At 36.1% G+C, this 13,459-nt stretch overlaps 1 protein-coding gene and 1 pseudogene across 12 annotated transcripts in view; both read right to left on the bottom strand.

Moving 5' to 3' along the window:
- Positions 1 to 13,459, bottom strand: part of Lcorl (ligand dependent nuclear receptor corepressor like) — a 155,193-nt gene that overhangs the window by 44,832 nt on the left and 96,902 nt on the right. For 11 of the 12 annotated variants that reach the window (XM_060365348.1, XM_021657265.2, XM_021657268.2 and 8 more), the window contains one exon: positions 3,890 to 4,141. In XM_060365348.1, coding sequence (XP_060221331.1) covers positions 3,890 to 4,141 — 252 coding nt within the window. Of the gene's footprint in view, positions 1 to 3,889; positions 4,142 to 13,459 lie in introns of those variants that run through there. The other variant, XM_060365356.1, reaches the window with a different exon arrangement.
- On the bottom strand, positions 6,620 to 10,579 carry LOC132646724 (large ribosomal subunit protein uL6-like; annotated as a pseudogene).

Genomic DNA, 13,459 nt, shown 5'->3' with positions numbered 1-13,459 from the left:
CTAAAATTATATTTGTGGTAGTACATGGGATAGTTACATCATGTTAGGCAAATTTATGTCCTGGTTAGTGTTTGCATTTGGAAACTAAGCATAATACAAGGAGATTCTGCAATTGGGTGCCAAACTGACAAGGGTGGACTTGTGCTAACTACTGTTGGGTATTAACTTGGTATAAAGCAGTGTTACCTCAGAAAGAGGGAATCTCAATTGAGGAATTGTCTCTATCAGATTGGCCTGTGGGAATGTCTATGGGGAATTGTCTTGATTAATGATTGACGTGGGAGGGCTCAAAATACTGTGAGCAGTTCCATTCTGGGTAGATGACCCTGGGTTGTTGAAGAAGGAAACTGAGCATGCCATAAAAACAAGCAGCCATGTTCTTGCCTCTGCTCCTGCTTGACTTCCTGGCCTGATTTCCCTCAGTCAATCTGCAAGATGTGTGAGCCAACTGTGCCCTTTCTGCCCCAAGCCGCTGTGGTCATGCTGTTCATCAGAGCAACAGAAAGCAACTAGGACAGACAATATTGCACTAAGAGTGTGATTTAACACACTACAGTCCATACAACAAACAGCATTATTGTTTTATTAATATTACATTTCTAATTATAGGACAAAATGATTAATGGTCAATTAGGCTGCAAAGGTCACAAGGCTACAAGTTGTGAAAACTGCACTCTCTAATTCAAGCAGTCATATTCTATAAACTTTGTTATTCAAAATTCTATTCTGTACAGTGTTCTGAACAGCAAATGTGCTTTTCACATTTACTCCTTTTTTATGAACAGTGTATGGTAGGGAGCTATTTACAGACCTACTGTCAACCTCCTTCTGGGTGTGTAACCAGTTGCCTTGCAACACTTACAGAATAGGAAGGACCCCTTCCACAGTGATTTATACTGACACTTGTACTGTACTAAGATTTCAGTAATTCCTTGGGAATTTCTGAGCTTTCACTGAATTATATTCTAACCAAAATGATCCAGTTTTAATTACTGCACTTTAAGTCCTTTATGGGTCTTAAAGCAAACTTTTCATTACCTTGATTTTGTTATTCTTGTCTCTTTAAGACTTGTTTGTCAATTTTAAAATCAGGAAGTAATTTCATTTTAGTAAAATCAACAAACTAGTAAAATTCTGACTGGACATTAAATCTGCAAAAGCATTCTTAATCAGCTGAAATATAAGCACTTGCTTTGGAATTTTTTTTAATTACTGTCAGTAAGTTCTATGATGTTCTTTATAGGGTCTTACACAGGTTATCCATTTCATTTTTGGTATTTATTTATTATAATTTTACTCTTTTTTTTCTTTCAAGACAGGACTCATGTAGTCCAGGTTGGTCTTGAACTTCTGATCTTCCTGCCTCTGCCGTCTATTTGCTAAGATCATGGAATTGCATAATATCTTACTATATTCAACTTGGGAAAATTTAGTACTTTGTTTTTTTAATTAAATTTTTATTATTTTTTATATTAATTACAGTTTATTTACTTTGTATCCCAGCTGTAGCCCCTCCTTCACTCCCTCCCAAACCCACCCTCTCTCCCTTATCTCCTTCCTGCCCCTCTCTAAATTCACTGATGGGGGAGGGCCTCCTCCCTTTCCATCTGATCTTAGCTTGTCAGGTCTCTTCAGGACTGGCTACAATGTCCTCCTCTGTGGCCTAGCTAGGCTGTTCCTCCCTGGGGGGTGGGGGTGGGGAAGGAGGTCAAAGAGCCAGCCATTGAGTTCCTGTTCCCCTAACTAGGGAACCCACTTGGATACTGAGCTGTGATAGGCTACATCTGGGCAGGGGTTCTAGGTTATATCCATTCATGGTCCTTGGTTGGAGAAACAGTCTCAGAAAAGACTCCTGTGCCAAGATTTATTTGGTCCTTGTGGAGTTCCTGTCCTCTCCAGGCCATACGAAATACCCCTTCTTTCATATGATTCCCTGCACTCTGCCCAAGGTTTGGTTATAAGTCACAGCATCTGTTTTGATACACTGCTAGGGGCCCTCTGTGGTAGGCTTCTGTCCTATTAGTTATTTTCTCCTGTTTCCAATGGAAATTTAGTATTTTGAACTTATGTTTTTAAGTTTCAATTTTCCTTTTCATTTGCCATCTTTTCCTATTTGCAACCGTAAGTCTGTCAAACACTAAGGTTCATGTTCTATCCTGTAGAATGCTAAAATAACCTCGAGAGGAGATATCAAGTGTACACAGCAAATAAAAAAAATTAAAACCCTGTGCTTTACATTAAGTCCTATATTGCAGATATAGTTTACCTTTCTTATAACCTAATAACAATATTTCTCAGAAACATAACTATTCAGTCTAAAATTAGGAACCACATATGGGGATTACTCCCATGTTTAACATTGATGGGTCTTTAGAGACTGTCTCTTTTAAACATTGACTGCTGTGCTCATTCCATAAGAGTCTTAACACTGGGGCTGGAGAGATGGCTCGGTGGTTAAGAGCACCAACTGCTCTTCCAGAGGACCCAGGTTCAAATCCCAGCCTCCACCTGGTGGTTCACAGCTGTCTATAACTCCAAGATCTAATACTCTCACATAGATATACATGCAGGCAAACACCAATACACATAAAAATGAAAATAAATAAATTAAAAAAAAGTCTTAGCACCACTGTATTCTAGGATCATTTCAATGAAAAAAAATTTTTTAAATATCTTTTTTCCATTTTCTGAGTCCTGTTTGGTGAGCATCACTCTACTCTCTACATCACCTACACTCTAATGAAGCATGGGGTAAGTCAGGAATGACACCCCCTTTTTTTTTTTTTTTTCACAGCTTCCAAGAAGTGACATGATCCCTAAACCATGTTAATAAAAGCTACTTGTTCTCTGATTTCCAAATAAGCCATTTATTTGGTATCCTCCCTTCATTCTTAAAAGCCCCCCCCCCTTTTGGTGAGTGGTCTTCTGTGAAGTCACAGGTATATTACAAATAAACTCTACTTAACATATTCAACATGGTAATGTATCTTTGTATGTTTTAAAATTATAGGATTGTAGTGTATTTATGACATGTACAACTGTCTCCTTTCTTAGTTATAAAACAAAAAACAAAACAAAAAACAAACAAACAAAACTGTGGTTGGGAAGGATGTGGAGAGATGGCCCAGCAGTTTAAAACAATTGATGCTAGGACCTGAGTTTGAATCTCCGCACCCATATGGTGGCTCACACTATCTGTAATCCTAGTTTCACAGAAGGTCCAACATTCTCTTCTGACTTCTGAAGTCACATGGCATGCATATGGTATGATGAAATACATGTAGACAAACCATTCACACACATAAGACAAATAAATCTAAAAAAACGAAGGAAAAATACTGGATGGTAAACCATGTACTTATTTTGTATCTCAGTTCAAAAACTAAAGAGCAAATACTAAACTAGTATTTTTGGCTTTCTACTAGAAATACAGTTCTTTCTCATAGTATCTCTTTATACACATCCTTTATTTTTAACTTGCTCAATAAGATTATTAATGTATACTCTATTTTGAAGAAACACATTCAAATTTTCTTTTATAAACTATTAAAAACGTACTATAGGGAGCTGGAGAGATGGCTCATAGTTAAGAGCACGTGCTGTTCTTCCAGAACACCTGGGTTGCGTCCGGCACCCATATTAGCAGTTCCCTCTTTTGGCCTCCCTGGGTGCCTGCACACACATGCACTGCCACCATACATCAGTAAGTTAAGTAAAAGGTAAATCTTCAAAAACTGCATCACAAGGTTTTAAATTTTTATCTCTCTGGTCTACACCATGTAAATGAAACAGGAAAGAGAGATAATGTTCTCTATGAACACAAAACACATCCATGTTTAAATACTTTAGAACAAAAATGTAAGTATCACATGCTAGACAAACAACATACCTTGCTGAGCAGCTTGCTCCTGCGTTCGAGTCACAGTGAGGTCTAAGGGGCCTTCTTGTTCATCTTGAAGGCAGTTCTCTGCTTGGTTCATCTGGATACTTTTACATATGAGATTCGCTCCAATAGAACCATTTCTATTTTCTTGAATTTTACCACTTTTTGAAATGTACTCAATTGCAAACTGACGTATCATCTTTTTCATTAATTCCTGAGCAACTAAGGGAATGTTAGGATCACAGTTCTGAGGAAGATCTGGGGAAGAAATAAATGTCATATTATTAAGAGACAAATATGAATAACCTTAGAGTTTTACAAAGAAATGACATTATCAGTTCTAGTGGCAGTCCACAATGGCCAGTAGTTTCCGTAACTCAGAAATAACAACTATGTACATGTGCTTTCGCATTTCTTCTGAAATGTGACTTATAAGAAATTCATTTTTTATTGCCATTCCAAACAAAAGTACAGATCAAATAATTAGGCACAGGAGCAGGACTTACCTCTATAATTACATGTTCATCCAAACACTCCATTAGATATTAAACATATTTTATTAGACAGTAAAACTATATTTAGTATTTGAATACAAAACTTATCTATGAGCAAAAGGTATGCAATGTACAGCATACATCAGTGGCTAAGAAGACATCTGAACTTCAGGGCTCTTTACCAATCAATTTTGTTTTCACATGCTGTCAAATGTGTTTGTAGTGCCCTCAATCATCATCAAGGATTTATTTCCTGTTACACAGAAAATGATCACTGTAAAGAACAACAGGTAACTACAGTGACATCGACAGTGGCCATCAGGATTCAAGGTTTGCCAATAGCCTGTCGCACTTGCTTACTTAAATTTGTAGCGCCACTGCAGAAAATAAGCTATCTGAAATTTGTGTATTTCACTTATATATATAAAATCTCAGCAAGCTTCTTCCAACAGTCTCCTATAAAAGAGTGGTATTATTTACTACTGAAGATCTTTGATCCTACAAAACATGTCATTACCATAGTAATGTAACCATAACCATATGTCATAACCATAGTAAAGTGTTCATACAGGCATGCGTGCACACACATAGAAACACTCACACAGACAGACACACATGGACACATACACATAGACACACACTCTCTCTTCTGGCAGAAACCTGTAAAATGGGTGGGAAATTAATCAAATGACTTCATTGTATCAAGTATACAATAATCATGGGTCATCTACAAACACTGAGTAACAATAACAAAAAAGTACAACTTAAGGTCTATGTAAGGGAGTTTAAGCTCAGGTTTATAGTTAAGTGGCACATACAGGTTATATATAAATGCCATGCTGTTTACATAAGATTTAAGCAGCTAGGGATTCTAGCTTTAAGATGTTGTGGCAGGGTGGTCTAGAAAGCACTCCTCCATACGTACTGAGTCAAAGGTGCTATTTATCTAGAAAATGAAGAATGCTGACACCTAGAAAAGGGTCTACTGGCCCTGCCCAAGATGGACTTCATAATTTTTTGCCTCATCTCTTTTCAAAGCTAACTAACAAATGAACAAAGCAACTTAAAATATATTTTGTGTGCTTGCAGATTCAAGAAGGCTGTCAATGATTCTTCTATCATTTAGTACTCAGCATTGTGTAGTCACTCCCTGTGACAGCCTAGTGAAGTATGTGATTAGAGATCAGTTTATAAATGACACGGGTCTCCACCTCACAAGCTGTTCAGAGTGGTACTCCCATTCATTCACAATCTGACTCTGCCACCTTCCTTGTCCTTCCACCACTATGTCTTCTCTGGCTTCTTCCATGTTACTGCTCTCCTCAAAAGAGTGAGCAGTCCCAGGGGAGGCTCACAAGAATGAGCAAAGAACCCGGAAAAGTCAATAGTGTACTTCCTGGAAGTATATATTCCAGATTAACAAACTCTCAGAAGGGTGAAATCTCAGCTAACTCTCAAATTGCAGCCATGTGAAGAACTGCGATCCAATCCATCCACTTGAGCCATTTTTCAGATTTATGCTCCAGGGACAATGTGAATTAAAGTATCTTTATAACTTTAAACAGTTAAATTTCAGATGTAATTTGTTGTAAAATAAATACTATAGTTTTTTTGTTACACATTAGAGGGATGTTATTGTAATAAAAGATTAAAGTGGTGACTTCAGAACTGAGCTGTGAGCTATGAAGGTAATATCAATGAAAGCCTGAATAACCTCAAGTTTCAGTTTACAGAAGACCCACACATTTAATACACAGAGTGAAGCATGTAGTAGAATTAGGAAATAGTATCAGAAACTGGAGAACTTAATATATAATTGTTATATAATACCAAATCCTTTGGTTTGTTCTTGCTAATTTAGTTAAAATGAAAAAGGTGATAAACTTAAGGAATAAAAACTATCAAGCTATGGTTACTTAAAAATTCTCACATATACAGAAAGAACAAGTGATCAAATTAATGAGTGATTATTCAGGTAGGAGATGCAGCTAACAGTGCTTGAAAGTTTAAGGCTCTAAACATATACCCAAGGGAAAAAAATTCAAATCGATAACCCCATGTTTCACACTAAAAGGAAATAAGTTAAAAACCAAATCAAAGCAAGTATAATGTAAATAGATAAATGGCCAGAGGAGAAATCAATAAGGTATAAAATGGAAAAATAGAGATCAATGAAACTAAAAGTTTATTACTTACAAAATAATAATAATAAAAAAAACAGAAAACATTAACTAGACTGATACTGAAAAGCCAGATAAACTCAACTTTAAGGGAAAATACAGAAATACAAGGAAATAAAATAAAACCAATACTTCCATAAATTAGATAACCTAGGCAAAATAATCCAATTTCTGGAACAACACCATCTGGCTAACGGACTCAAGAAATACCAGAAAGTCTGAGTAGACTTAAAGTAAGTACAGATGAGATCAATAAACAAAAAAATAAAAAAAATCCAGGAACAGATGTTTTCAATGGCTATTTTGCCCTCAGACAAGAATTAATTCGAACTGTTTGAAAATGATTTAAACAAAAGCAGCTACACTTCTCACTCATTCTATAAAGCTATTAACCTGATATCAAGACAAAACATGAATTCTGAACAAACACTCTCAAAAAAAATTACCCATCAACACACATTAGAAAGAGAGAAATATCAACAAGAGGTCAGCAATACACAAAAAGGACTCTGAACAACAAAACTTTGGAAGGGCTTTTCCAACGAACTGGAGTTTGGGTAGTTATTGTAAAACTGTCAATCAAAAGAATACAATACAGAAAAGCATCATCTTCATAAATGAAAAAAAAAAAAAGCCCTGAACAAGCCTTGATGATTAAAACACCAAAACCCACCAACTCGCTAGGAATAAAAGACAACTACTTCAATTCACACAACATAGGTAACATCATCAATGGTTACAGATGTTCTGTTTTCTTATTTCCTTTTTGATCTGAGGAAGGAATAGTTTCACTTCTTTGTAAGACATCTCACTATGTAGTTGTTCTATTGGACATGAATTTGCAATCTTCCTGCAAGTTTTCTGTTTTTCCAGACTCCTGGGTATAGAAATTAAAGGAATGGGCCAGAGAGCACAACTTCTTTTTAATATTGTTATAATTATATAATACCTAATATTATCTCTTTTTAATTATGTTGTACTTAACTAAAATATTACACTCTTTATGACCAACTTATACATTTAATAATTTTTGAATGTTATTCTTAGCCTGCAGTATTTTGATTCAGAGATTCAGAACTATTATGGATTATCTGTTAGCAATACTTTCTTGTTTGAAATTCATTGTGTTTAGTGTTAATGTTATTATATATGAATGGTCAGTCTTTTAGTGCTTACTTCTTTATATTTTAAAAGATTTATTTGTCTATAATTGTGTATGCACGCTCATGTGTCTGTGTAGCTTAGTGCACTGGAATGCAGGTGTCCATGAAGGCCAGAAGAGGATGCCATATCCCCTATAGCTATGGTTGTGAGCCAACTGATAGAATGCTGGGGAATCAAACTGAGGTCTTCTGCAAGAGCAGCAAGCACATTAACCATTGAGCATTCTCTCTAGTCCCTACCAGTCTTTATTTTTGTCTAGCTTTTTATATGTGCTGAAACCTCTGTGAAGAACATTTAAGTGATGAATTTATGATACTTGATAATGTATTTTAACAGATGAGATAACTGATATTTCCATTTACACTTTCCTCACTGTTAAAGTCAGTTTTTCTTTCAAAATGTTCTCTCTATTTACTATTTTCCTTCTACTGGTTTAAAAGTAATAGCAATTCTTTCATTATTTACTGGATGCTTTTACAAGCATATCTTCCTTGTAAATGTCTACACTTGACATATTTGTCCCATTAAATGTGATGAACAGTGCTCTAGTTCTGGTCATGCCACTCTAGTTTACATGGTGTTGTTTGGCATCAGTCACCTCCCTCATTCTTTCCCACCTAACTATCATTAAACACTAAATATATCATTAAAAACTATCATTAAACATAATAGCTATTTTGTTCTACCTTTTGTTTCTTTTTTCTTTTTCAATATAAATCTTTTATTCCCAAAGACACCCCAACTTGTACTTACAATTCAAGATTTTGTTTCTGGAGCAGGGTAACTTAAGTCTTATTCATCAGCCTGCTGCACAGTTCCCTTTAAAGACACACAGATACCATCCAAAAACTTTCTGACATCCTTGTTTTTAACTGTTGTGGCTTGCTGAATCAGAGCCACTGAATTTGAAACAAGTTCAATACAATTTTCTTTAAGGATTAATTCATCCCTCGGGGCTTGAGAGACAAGACAAGCAATACCTGTCCTCAAATGAACCCTGAAAATGTATTTTTCACCCAAGAAATTTTGGATTTCAACCAAAGACCCATTCTCCTGAATAACGACGTTGATGGGGAAGTGAGCATACACAGACCTCATCTTGTAGCGGAAGCCCAGTGTAACCCTTGATCATATTCTGAACATGACTGCGGATGGTTCTGACAGTGGCCAGTTTCTTTCTGTTGTCCCACCATTTGTCAACCTGGAGCCGTTCTTTTTCTTTCCAAGATGACTCAGCTCTGCATTGATGTGAAGTCCCTCTGCCGAGCTCCCCTGGGGCCTTCACAATGACTGTGTGCCCCTTCAGAGTGATGTCAATTGTTTGACTGCTGAGAATGGTCTTCATTCTCACATTTAATGCCTTCAACTCTTGGCTGAATTATCCATGGCTTCTTCAGATTTCAGCCTTTCAGAAACTCTTGCCATATGCAATATACTGTTTAAAAGTTAAGTTTTAAATTTCTACTGTAGTGACTTTTATTTTTAGATAATCTGCTTTTTTACTTTGTATATGCTGTATTGTTAAAACCATTCTTTAAACATTTTTAGAGATTTATTTATTTTTTGAGGCGGGTCACATCTCTGGCTGGCCTGAAACTCACTGTGTGCCACTATGTGTAGCTGTATTTATTTTTGCATATGAGTTTGGCCTACATAAATGTATATACATCACTAGCATGCCTGATGTCCAGGGTGGTCAGAAGAGGCATCCGATCCCCTGGAATTGGAGTGATAGATGCTTATAAACCACCAACATGTTGGTGCTGGAAGTAAACCCAGGTCCTCTGAAAGAGCTCTTAACTGCTGAGCCACCTCAACATTCCCAGACTGTACTAGCTTTTAACCTATGCTTTCATTCTTAACATTTTATTTATTTATTTTTAAAAACACCCTTTTTAAGGTTTTACTCATGTTATATAGTACCATGTGCATGCTTGATGCTCACGGAGGCCAGAGGGCATGTCAGATACCTGACAACTGGTGTTTTAGATGATTTTGTGCCACCATGTGAGGGATGGAAATCTAACCCAGTACCTCTGCAAGAACAAGTGATTTCAACTGCTCCAGACACAAACCTTCTCATTTGTGTATTTAAGTCTCTGAGGGTCTGGTCTTGCTCTTTATTATTTTCTTACAATACTTTTGCAAAGAGCCTTACTTTCTTCTGTATGTTATGATCTATTTATTTTGAGGGAAAGTAAACATTCTAAAGAACTTTGTACCTGGGAATGTTCTGAGGTTAATTTTGGATGTGTTCTTTGTCTGCTTGTTTTATTTTATCAAATCCTGAAGGAGTCTGACCCATAATTATAAATTTCTCAGTGTAAATTTGGAATTTTAACTGTTAAGGAACCTCCTGAACAGGCCTAATGACCTGAGTTCAGATGCTCATTGAAACCCTGGACACAGTGTTATCAGTAGGCATCTGTCATCAGTCCGTCCCTGTTGGGAGATGTGACACAGAGACATGAGAATCTCAAAAGCTTGTTGGTGGGCTAACCTGGTTTTGCAGTAGCAAAGAAAATCTGCCTCAAACAAGGTGAAAAGATAAGGACACCCACAGAGGGCATGTGCCTCCTTGATAAATTACAAGGGAAAAATTTCCCTCTGGATACAGATTTCTTTCTTGTCTATACAGTTTTATGCTGCTTTTATCCCAGCATTTTGTTTTAGTGAGACTCTTACAGTTCTGATCTTTATTTCTAGGGATAAAAGAGTCCCTTGATAATAAATTTCCATTATATAAAAGGATATTTTAAATTAATCAGTCAAATTTCCTAAGCATTTGTTATTAATGAGCTGATGATTCATTTAAAACCAAAATTTCCATATGCATTATATTGTAAATACACAAGTCATTCAGATGTGATAAACCTGAGAGTAAAACCTCTTAGGCCATTCATTCATCCTGAAAGAAAGATTTCTTTATTTCTTTTCCTGATGCCTAGATACTCTAGTGTCATATAAGGTCTAGAAAGCATATGAAAACAATGAAAGCAAAAACTGGATTACGGGAAAAAAAAAAAACCAAAACATCATGAGTTTATATTACTTAAGACTGAAATAAAGAATACAGTTTGTATTTTATACCTTAAAAAAAACAAACAAACAAGTTCATCTGGTTCTTTGAAGACAATCAGTGTGATAGCCCCTAACTATGACATTAAGAGTAAGAAAAAATATACAAGCTTACCAGAATTAGAAATAAAAGGAGTCATTATTATAGATGCCAGTTAATTTAAGAGAAATAAAAATTATGACTATGTTCATGCTAAAAAATTTACTAATACTTGGGAATCGATTGATTTCTTGGAAAGCAGTGAGCCAACACCTACAAACAAAACAAAACAGGTTGTAGTGGTGCATGCCTTTGATCCCAACAGAGGAAGAGCTTGGTAGATCTCTGAGTTTGAGGCCAGCTTGATCTACAGAGTTCCAGGACAGCCAAGGCAAGTACATAAAGAAACCCTGTCTCAGAAAATAAAAACAAAACAAAATCCAGATAATCTGAATGGCTTGTAGCTTTTGTTTAAAAAAAAAAAAAAGAAAACATTAATAATACAAAGTAAACACCAATTCAGATTATTTTACCGCTGAATTTTACCAACATTTAAGGAACAAATTCACCAATTGCCTAAAATGTCTTCTAAAAAGTAGAATTTGAATTTAAGAGATGTGCATGCCTCTGCCTCCTGAGTGCTGGGATAAAAGGCATGTACCTCACTGCCTGGCAAAGTAAATCTCCCCCCTCCACCCGAGACAGGATTTCTGTGTAGCTCTGGCTATCCTGGAACTCACTTTGTAGACCACTCTGGCCTCAGAGATCTGCCTGTCTCTGCTTCTTAAGGCACTGGGATTAAAAATGTGTGCTACTACCACTAGGCTCAAAGAGTCTTTTTAACAAAGCACAGGAACAACTTGATACCCACCTGCAAAGAAAAGAAGTAAATGCATACCTTTCAACAAACATTAAGTCCAAGCATCAAGATACAGATATGCCTAAATGCAAAATGCAAAGCTATTATAGCTCTAGATGGTAACATTAGGAGAAACATAGGAGACCAAGATATTAACAACATCGGGAACCCGATTCCTGGAAAATAAACAAATGAATGTAGTGAACTTCATTTACTGTTGGCGGCAAAGTAAAATGAAAGTTATTTAGTACCAGAATATTGACAGGGTTGTGCAATATATAGGGTTACACAGGAGTTTGGCATTTTCTTACAAATCTAAAAGAAGACTTACCATATGATCTTGTCTTTGTCTATATAAATGATATAAAAACTTATGTTCAAACACAAATTCATCAATATGTATAGAGCTTTATTTATAACTACTAGAAACTGGAAGCAACCAAGATGTTCTTCAATGGGTAAACAAATAAACAAAACCAAACTCCATACATACCAAATCTTACTCAGTTACAAGGAATAAAACTATATGGAGGGCCCTTAAATGTGTAATACTCGCTGAAAAAATGTATCCAAAACATATATATACTGGGTAATTCCATTTATATGATAGTAGGGAGGAAATAAATCTACCCTGACTGTGAAAAGTGCCAGTGTTTGGAGAGGACCGGGTATGAGAAGATCCTCAGGGCATGACACCACTGTTGCTTGACATTTCAACAGTCACACAAATTAGGCTGCTTTTGGAAAACCCTACAAATACGTTAAACATGTCTGTACAACACATATAAAATGATCCTAATGTAAATGACTAACTTTAAATATGTGCTGGTTAGTTTCATGTTAACTTGGCCCAAGCTAAAGCCATGTGGGAAAAGGGAATCTCAAATGAGAAAGTGCGCCCTCCAGACTGGCCTGTGGAACAACTTGTGGTGCATTTTTTTTTTTTTTTCTTGATTGGTGATTGATGTGGGAGGGCTCAAACTGCTGTGGACTGTGCTACCCCTGCACAGGTGGTTCTGACTGCTATAGGAAACCATGCTGAGAAATCCATGAGGTCCTGCCTTCAGTTTCTGCTCTGCTTGAGTTCTTAGTGATGATCTGCTGTTTGGAAGTCTAAGATGAAATAAACTCTTTAATCCTCATGTTGCATTTGGTCATGATAGTCAACAATATTGATTTATCAATTGTATAAAATATAATTTTTATAATGAAAATTGAAGGAATGTGTGGAAAATATATAATACTGAACTTTCTGCATCATCTACAAACTTAAATTTACTCTTAAAAAAACATTATACTAGGTGTGATGGTATAGGCCTGTAATCCTACTCAGGAGGCTGAGGAAAGAGAATTTAAAGTTCATGGCCAGTATAAATAAAATAGTATGTTTATCCTATATTATATGTGTAATAAATATCCACTTAGAAGTGAGTGTATATCATGTGTGTCTTTCTGCTTCTCGGATACCTCACTCAGGATGACATTTTCTAGATCCCACCATTTGCCTGAAAATTTCATGATTTCCTTGTTTTTAATCACTGAGTAGTATTCCATTGTATAAATGTACTACAATTTCTGTATCCATTCCTCAACTGAGGGACATCTGGGTTGTTTCTAGGTTCTGGCTATTACAAATAAAGCTGCTACAAACATGGCTGAGCAAATGCCTTGTGTACTTCAGCATATTTTGGTTATATGCTTAGGAGTGGTATAGCTGAATCTTGAGGAAGCACTATTTCTAATTGTCTGAGAAAGCTCCAGATAAATTTCCAAAGTGGTTGTACAAGTTTACATTCCCACCAGCAATGGAGGAGGGTTCCC

Source organism: Meriones unguiculatus, chromosome 12, assembly GCF_030254825.1.
Source record: "Meriones unguiculatus strain TT.TT164.6M chromosome 12, Bangor_MerUng_6.1, whole genome shotgun sequence".
Taxonomy (NCBI): domain Eukaryota; kingdom Metazoa; phylum Chordata; class Mammalia; order Rodentia; family Muridae; genus Meriones; species Meriones unguiculatus.
Note: the sequence above shows the minus strand (reverse complement) of the source record. Positions and strands in the feature narration are given on the sequence as shown.